Raw genomic sequence first — 8,480 nt, forward strand, 5'->3', positions numbered from 1 at the left:
GCTAGTCTGCTGTGTTGTTGGGTGCCAGCGGGTGGAAAGGAAAAGTAGGAGAAGAACACCACAATATTCACAGACACTTTCTCTTTCTTCCCTACTTTGTCCCCTTAATTCCTGTCTATCTCTAGTAGCATTGGGAAAAGACCTGCCTTCTGCCAAAACCTAACCCAAGCACACGTAGAAATGACCACGAAGCCCTGGATTCTGCTACTCATGCTTCTCAGCTATGAGCTTGTGATGTTTCTGCCTGTGCTGGGAAGCCTCAAGAACATACTTCTCGGTAGGTGGTGTGGCCAGGGAGGAGGGTGCTCTGCCTGGGCCTGGGGTGTCTGGTATAACTGATTCATGGCCCACATTTCTAGGATCATCTTTAAATGAATAAAGTCCTCCTTTAAGTAAGAGACGTCTAGGAAAGATTAGGTTGGCTCTTCCCAAACTGGCATCTCCTCAAGCTTCCTTTCCCACCTCTGAAAGCCGTAGTGGGTACAGGGAAAGGGAATGTAGCTTTTGCCCACATTCCATAACCTAGCAGGATACAATCGTGGCCAATGTCAGACCACCTTGGGTGGAGAAAAGACCAACACAGAGTTTCCCTCTGACCCCACAGTTTTCCAATCTGAAAATTGGGTATGGAAATTGGAGCTAGAGACTATTGCAGACCTTGCAATCTAAAGTTACATGGGAGCGGACTTGGTGAGGTGGTGTCATCTGTGTTGGGGTTGTCTGAGGCCCCATCTTTAGGCAACCTGGACAGAACCTGAATCTCTGCAATGCTGTGGGAACATGTGGTAAGAGGGAAGTCATGCCATAGAAGGATGGTCTTCTGTAAAAAGCCACTGGTTAAGATTCACAGAGGGATTCTCTTCAAAGGCAGAAAAATACTTTGTGGCTTAGAGCTTAGGGATTTTTCAACTTGAGAAAGGGTTTTTTGTCCAAGTGGATGTACACTGCCAACTTCTACCCTCTTGATTCCAGATGAACTAAGAAATATTGATCAGTGCTGGGTACAGCCTCCATCATTAACGTATTGTGTAAAAAGATGCACTAAATTAAGGGAATGTTCCTTTCCAAATCATACATGCTGCTGGACCTACTGTGGAAACATCTGCCTGGACAATGAGTGAGTTGCTTGGGGTGGGAAGGTTGGCCTGGGGATGCTTCCTTACTGCTCCTTGCCCTCATTCAGAAGGTGTGACCTGGGACAGAAGACATCATCACCCAAACCCTGGTCAAAGAGACAAGCAGCGTAAGGCAACGTGCCCCTGCCTCCACACCTGGGCTGCCACTCACTGCAAAGTAAACCAAGATACCAGCATGGGGGCCCTCCACGTATTTTTCACTCGCATTCAATTCCCTGCAACATCACCCATCAATTTGTTCATCCTTCCCTTGTCCAAGGTTCCAATTATTGCCTTAATCTGGCCTCTCCATTGGCCCCTTTTCTTAGCCAGGCCCAAGGAGACCAGGTCTTTACTTGTTTGCTCAATTGGCAAATCTCTTGAGAGAAATTGATTAAAAGCAGGTAACTCCTGATCTTCTAGGAAGACTTCCTATTTACATTAACTGGGACTAAGGGTGCAGTGAAGTTTGGGAATGGATATCCCCCCAGAGTTCTGTGACTTTTAACTACTTAACTTTTCTCTTTCAGGGAACCTTTTAAATTCATGATAAAATACTAGTTTCCAGCTGACCCCCTCCCAACTAGTGTGGGCTGGAGGCTATGTGGTCAAGAAGAGGGCTGCCTGGTTCTCTGTTGGGATACCCACTCACTCCAGCTGAGGATCTCTGTTTTTCTTGGACCTTTCAGTCTTGAGAAGGCTCACGTCTTTGCCAAATAAACTGATCCACCAACGTGGGTGTTCTGTGTTTGTTGGTACTTTATCCCTGTGGCTTCATTTCTTTCATTATAACCCTCAGCAGCCCCCGGAGGTGTTTGCATCCCATCATGGGCACAGGTACTCAACTCTGCCTTTCAATCAGACCCATGTATTAGTCCAGCATGCTCATGGTTGTAGCAAAAATACAGAGTTTATAAAAATCTTGGGGGGCCACATGCTCTAGATCTCGTGTGCTGCAACTACTGAAGCCTGCAGGCCTCAGAGCACGCGCTCTGCAACAAGAGGGACCACCACGATGAGAAGCCCGCACAGGGCAACTAGAGAGTAGCCCCCATTTGCAGCAACAAAGACCCAGCTCAGCCAGAAACAAACAAACAAATAAAGAAGTTTAAAAAATAATTTAAAAAGCTTCTGTGGTCAACACAGTAAAATTTATCCTTATTCATAATACATCAGGGTGATCAATGAATGACCCATGTCAAGATTCAAGGACCCTGGCTGCTCCCATTTATAGCTCCATCATCTCCTAGCGCTGCTTCTGCATCCAGCCAGCAGATGGGAAAAGAAACTTAGGATGGAGGCTCATGTGGAAGGCTTTTAAGGGCCAGGCCTAGAAGTAAAGTTTATTATTTCTCTCCAATATTCTATTTGCCATAATGTGGTCCCACCTATTGGCAAAAAAGACTGAGAATTATAGTCTACCTCTATGCCCAATAAGAACAGGAAAATGGATTTGATGAACACACGACAGTCTCTCACCTGCCTATTTATGAAAAACCAAACTCCTGAAGTAAGACCTAAGATGCTGGCCTCCATATCACTCTGGCCCTGGGAGCAACCCCCCTGATAACCTCTGCTGTTGGGCTTCCCTGGTGGTTCAGACGGTAAAGGATCCACCTGCAATGCAAGAGACCTGGGTTCAATCCCTCAGTTAGGAAAATCCCTGGAGAAGGAAATGGGAACCAACTGTAGCAATCTTGCCTGGAGAATCCCATGGACAGAGAAGCCTGGCAGGCTGTAGTCCGTAGAGTTGCAAAGAGTTGGACATGACTGAGGCTACTTAGCACACTGGCTAGTGTCTCAGAGCTCAGAACAATGAAAAGGGACAATGGGCCAGGGGCTTGGGCAAACATCCTTCAGGAGTGGGGCTCTAGGCTCCCCACTATGGAGCGCCCCAGGGGATTTCCCTTCACCATCGTAATAGTATTTTGCTTTCTCCTGGTTTAGAGATCCTGTTTCCTAGACCCCACTTCTCTTTCTTAACAACCTCATTTTGATAATATATATACCTCACAGGGGCTTCCTTAGAGAGACTGTTTGAGAACTAATTAGAGTAAATTAAAAAATTTGAGAGCTTTCATGCCTTTGTTCTACCCTTATCTTAATATATAGTTTGGCTCTGGTATCAGTTTCAACTACAGGTACCAGTGACCAAGAAGAAAATGGTGGCTTAAATAAGAGTGGTTAATTGTTTTTCAGGCACAAGATCCAGGATTTAGGTATCCAGAACAAGATCTTCTACCACAAAACTATGGAAGATCCAGCCCCCTTTTGGTCCACTGTCCTTGACGCGATGCTTCCATTTTTAAGGTCACCTCATGACCCACAAGGACTGAGCAAGATATAAGATATCCCCCTCAACCAAGTATAAAATTCAGGCAGATTAAAAAGTTAAACCAGAGTAAGAAAATTCAAAGCATAGCAAAACTAGAGGAGACTGCAATAGGCTATGCCTTAAAATTTGAGGAGGAATAACTGCAAGGCCTTAATAGTAAAAATGGCATTGTGGTTGTCTTGTTTTTGAAATAATAATCATTATTTCAATCACTACTGTATTTTAAAAATATATTTGGCTGCACCTGGTCTTAGCTGCAGCATGCAAGATCTTTAGTTTCAGCATGTGAAATGTAGTTCCCTGACCAGTGATTGAACATGGGTCCCCCTGCACTGGGAGCATGGAGTCTCAGCCACTGGACAACCAGGGAGATCCCTATATCATTCATTATTTCTGAAATTCCTTTTTTTCCATCAAACTCTCTTACCATGAAACTAGGGCCTGATTTTTGTCAGTAAAATAGTTATAAACAGGTGCAAGTGTTTTGGGGATTAATGAACTAAGTTTTATTTAAAATCCCTTGTGGCTCAGCTGGTAAAGAATCCACCTGCAATTTGGGAGACCTGGGTTCGATCCCTGGGTTGGGAAGATCCCCTGGAGAAGGGAAAGGCTACGTACTCCAGTATTTTGGCCTGGAGAATTCCATGGACTGTATCACAAAGAGTCGGATATAACTGAGCAACTTTCACTTCACTTCACTTCACAGTTGATTTACAATATTGTAAATCACAGTAAAGCAAAGTGATTCAGTTATACATACACACATTTAAAAAATATTCTTTTCCATTACAGTTTATCATAGGATTACAACTTTTAAAATTTGGGAGTTTACAGCTCTCTTTTATGAAAGATAAAAAGCCCTAGTATCTATCTATATCTAGGTAATGGATAACCAACGGATAATACCCCATTACTCTTCTTCATACTTTTCTGTGTTTTTCATATTGCTAAAATAAAAATGAATAAAGTACAAAGAATCCATTTCTACAATGAAAGGAGTGTATAAAGTATAAGAGGAGGCAAGTGCTTCATGAGACATCAACGCCCAGCCCAGGAGTGGTGGCTGAAGACGGAGAGGAGGTAGAACCAGACCGGGCACTGAGACAGTCACGTGGTCTCCCAACTCCCCACCCTGAAACCCTTCTTGAGCCCCTGCAGAGCCTGGCCCAAGTGCTGGTTTTCCTGCCAGGCTCACCTTCCCGTGTCCAGGGTCAGCATCATGAAGTTGTTGGGTCTCCAGCTGCTGATGCTCTCCTGCGTGGCAATCCTGCCAGTTTCAGGAAGTTGGAAAGAAAGAGTAGAGTCTTCCTTTGAACTTCCACCTTACAGTAGGTATTCGGGCTGGGCTTCAAGATGAAGAAGGAATAGGAAACAAAAGGACCTTTCTTGGTCCAGTTGCAGAGAAGAGCCAGGGTCTGTAATAGAAGCACTGCTTCTTTTTTAAAAGAAGGAAATATTTTGAAAATATTTAAAATATAAGGAAGGCTGAATATTTTGTTCTCAATCTTGAGGGTCTTCTGATGCTACAAGTAATGCAATTTTTTTTAAAAACATGTGTACATAGAGTTTTTGTCCAGGAGGGCACTTAGCAGTGAAAAGCTCCACAGGGTCTAGAGCTTAGCTTGAGCTACCAGGAGTTTATGTTCTCAGGAGTTTCAAGGATGAGCAGCAAACTGGAAAAGGACTGGTAATAATTTCTTGAAATACGCCCTTTGTTTACAGATCTGAGTATTTCAGAACATTGGGTATGGAGAGGAGAAATAAAACACACGCTCATCTAGAAAAATGGTACTGATGATCCTAACTGCAAGGCAGGAATAGGGGTGCTGACATAGAGAAGGAACTTGGGGACACATCAGGGGAATGAGAAGGTGGGATGAATGGAGAGAATAGCATTGACATAAATACAGTAGTGTGTGTAAAACAGATACCTCGTGGGAAGCCGCTGTATAGCACAGGCAGTTCAAGGGGGTGCTCTGTGATGGGGTGGAATGGGGGGGAAGTGACAGGGAGGCTCAAGAGGGAGGAGATATATGTTCACATATAACTGATTCACACTGTTGTACAGCAGAAACTAATACAACATTGGAAAGCAATTATACTCCAATGAAAAAATAAATAAAAAATAGATTGAGAGGAAAATAAGCCTAGATAATCCAAGACTAAAGGCCAATAAAAAAATTCTGTTCCATGAAGAGCAATTTAGAACCACTGGTGTAAAAAAATTGAAATCAGCAGAATTGAGGGGAGAAGAGTGGTGAGTAACTAGTGACAGATGTTTCTAGGGAAGAAGTAGGTGTGGAGGCCGTTTCCACCAGAGGTGGAACAGTGGAGTCTCTGCTTTGGGACCCAGTTCCCCTCACTCTGTAAAACGAGAGTGGGACACCGGGACATCTCTTGGGATTCTTTGTTCTGCAACTTGGGTTTCAGGACCCAGGTTCTGTGAGTTTAAATTCCACAGGGGTGACTTCAGGGTGGCTGGGTTGGGAGCAGGATCTTGAGTCTGGGCACTAGGAAGTCCACCTAGAGCCCCGGGCAGGGAGAGGAAGAAGAGAAAAGAGTGGAGTAGGTCCTGGGGTCTTGGAGGGGCTGATAATACTGAGAACACTCTTCTGGGAGTCAGTGCTCATGTACTCTTCTAAGTTGAGCCAAACCTGAAACTGAAACCCTGCAACAAGAGTCCCACTAACGAGCAGTGTACCATCAAGTGCAAGCTTCACACGGAGTGTCAGCTCGGTCACCACTGCTGCAATGCCTTCTGCGGAGATGTCTGCATGCTCCTAAAGCCGAACGGTAGGGTCTAAGAAGCACCCTTCCTTGCCTTGCCATTTGGTTCTCAAGGACTATGGACTCCTGGGACATCCCTGGCAGTCCAGTAGTTAAAACTCTGCGCTTCCAACACAGGGGGCATAGGTTTGATCCATGATCGGGGAAATAAGATCCCACATGCCCCAAGGTACAGCCAAAAGATTTTTTAAAAAAGGAAAACCAAAACATTATGGATTCCAAATTGCGGGGAGACAGACAGCAGGAGACTCAGCCTCCCCTCCCCCTCCCAGTTCCAATACCTAATCAAATCCGGGCTCCCCTGCCTCTTCATTCATCTGAGTCCCCACTGTCTGCTTGTGGGTCTACTTGATTCATCCAGACTCCGGGAGGTCTGACATTTATGTCTCCTTGCTCATGGCTGACTTAAAACATCCCTGGAGAAGCCTTGTGTGGCCCTTCCCTACACCGCAGAACACATCTGTGTTCCTATGGTTTGGGAGGATCTGTTTTCTCTGGATTGTGTGATGACTGAGTACCTACCCCTCCTCTCTCCTAGTGAGCAGCAATACAGACCACAAAAGCAGCAACATCCTGTCCACCATTCAGCCCACAAAGCACCCGTGAGAGTTGGAGGATACCTGGGAGGCCTTGGAAGAATGTGCCGTGACCTCCAGTAGGATCATCTTCCTGACTCAGCTCTGGGCAGGGGTGAGGAGGGTGGGCCCAGGGCAATGTCCACCTGCCAACCCTCTTCCCTAAGCTATTATGTTATCAGCTTTAACTCCTTGATAAATAAGCTGTGACAGTAAAGGAGGCATATGTTTCTTCTTCCATAATGACTGTATTGTTTGCTGACCATCCCCACCCCACTTTATACAAGCCCTCAACTTCTGCCTCCCAGATTTGTTTTGTTTTTCTGACCACATCTTGCAGTATGTGGGATCTCAGCTTCCCAACCACTGATGGAACTTGTATCTTCTGCAGTGGAAGCCCAGAGGCCTAACCACTGGACCACCAGGGATGTCCCTGCCTCCCAGTTTGGATCCCCCTACCTCCTCCCCCTTTAGGGGCTTGATGTCCTTAGCCAAGATTTCTGGGTTCTACTCTTCTTTGTCCACGGACAAACCTCCCTGGGATGTTCTTATGGCTACAGAAAACACTGTTCCTCTGAGACCCCCATAACTTGGTGTAGCCTTTCTCCTATAATCTCAGTCCTATGATTGAAGTTCATGAGCTTCCCAGGTGGCACAGTTGGTAAAGAATCTGCCTGCCAAAGCAGGAGATGCAAGAGACTTGGGTTTGATCCCTGGGTCAGGAAGATCCCCTGGAGTAGGAAATGGTAACCCACTCCAGTATTTTTGCCTGCAGAATTTCATGGACAGCGGAATTTGACGGGCTCCTGACAGTCCATGGAGTCAAAAAGAGTAGGCCACGACTGAGCACACATGCACACACATGAAATTACAATCTTACCCAAAGGGGATAGCACCAATGGTCTAGAATGAAAGGAAATACCCCTGGCCTCCCCAACTTCTCTTCCTGAACAATGCCTAATGTGTTACTATTACTTATTCAATCATTTGGCATCTACAGGGATATTTTCAGATGTAAATACTCCTGGAAATCGTAAGCAACCTTTAGAGGGTGGTAGCCTACCATGTGCCCAAGACGGTGGCAAGGCCACTCTACATAAATGAGGGTGTCACAAACTCTATCTGTTAGCATTTTACCCAAGGAAGGAGGCATGATCCAAACAGGTAGAAACCGGAATGAGACATGACAAGAAGGGGCCAATGGACAGACAGTCAGTGCATTAAAGTACAGAAGACAGGGTGGTTGGTATGGGTAGATGTAATCAGGCTTCCTGTAAGAAGAGATGCTTGTCTTGAAGGATAGAGAGGAATTGGAATGCCCCAAATGATAGTTATTTTCCCTTCTTGAGTAGATTCAATACAGACTTGTGGGGGAGAGGAAAGGGAGCTTGAAAGACATGAAAGCCTGCTACCCTAACCTCGCCCTGCCTCCAATAGCAGCCGTGGAGTTTGCTGAAAGGGTTGGATCATGAATTTGGTATTAAATTCTACGACCCTAGCATTTCTAATTCGCAACTTTTCCATTTTGATCTGTGCTGTTATGCCCATAAAGCCTGCAGAGAATAAGTTGCTGTTGTTGTTCAGTTGCTAAGTCTTGTCTAACTCTTTGCGATGCCCCGGACTGCAGCAAGCCAGACCTCCATGTCCCTCACCATCTTCTGGAGTTGG

The 8,480-nt window shown here is 45.4% G+C and overlaps 2 protein-coding genes across 2 annotated transcripts; both read left to right on the forward strand.

Moving 5' to 3' along the window:
* Window positions 1-180: 180 nt before the first annotated feature.
* LOC148775328 (protein WFDC9-like) lies at window positions 181-1,676 on the forward strand. The gene is made up of 3 exons (XM_088844417.1): window positions 181-277; window positions 973-1,117; window positions 1,646-1,676. Exons 1-3 carry the CDS (start codon window positions 181-183, stop codon window positions 1,674-1,676), a joined length of 273 nt encoding a protein of 90 aa, XP_088700543.1.
* Window positions 1,677-4,480: 2,804 nt separating this feature from the next.
* Window positions 4,481-6,843, forward strand: LOC148775329 (protein WFDC10B-like). The gene is made up of 4 exons (XM_088844418.1): window positions 4,481-4,530; window positions 4,660-4,778; window positions 6,094-6,243; window positions 6,776-6,843. The coding sequence occupies exons 1-4, from the start codon at window positions 4,481-4,483 to the stop codon at window positions 6,841-6,843; spliced, it is 387 nt and encodes a 128-aa protein (XP_088700544.1).
* Window positions 6,844-8,480: the final 1,637 nt, after the last annotated feature.

Source organism: Moschus berezovskii, chromosome 15, assembly GCF_049115385.1.
Source record: "Moschus berezovskii isolate FMDL1 chromosome 15, NW_MosBer_1.0, whole genome shotgun sequence".
Taxonomy (NCBI): domain Eukaryota; kingdom Metazoa; phylum Chordata; class Mammalia; order Artiodactyla; family Moschidae; genus Moschus; species Moschus berezovskii.

What these genes read in the sequence shown, in the direction of transcription:
- LOC148775328 (XM_088844417.1), top strand. Translation starts at nt 181, where the DNA reads ATGACCACGAAGCCCTGGATTCTGCTACTCATGCTTCTCAGCTATGAG. An exon ending in CCTCAAGAACATACTTCTCG is followed by an intron (nt 278 to 972) that starts GTAGGTGGTGTG and finishes TCTTGATTCCAG; the next exon opens with ATGAACTAAGAAATATTGAT. An exon ending in AACATCTGCCTGGACAATGA is followed by an intron (nt 1,118 to 1,645) that starts GTGAGTTGCTTG and finishes TTTCTCTTTCAG; the next exon opens with GGAACCTTTTAAATTCATGA.
- LOC148775329 (XM_088844418.1), top strand. Translation starts at nt 4,481, where the DNA reads ATGAGACATCAACGCCCAGCCCAGGAGTGGTGGCTGAAGACGGAGAGG. An exon ending in TGGCTGAAGACGGAGAGGAG is followed by an intron (nt 4,531 to 4,659) that starts GTAGAACCAGAC and finishes TCCCGTGTCCAG; the next exon opens with GGTCAGCATCATGAAGTTGT. An exon ending in CATGCTCCTAAAGCCGAACG is followed by an intron (nt 6,244 to 6,775) that starts GTAGGGTCTAAG and finishes CCTCTCTCCTAG; the next exon opens with TGAGCAGCAATACAGACCAC.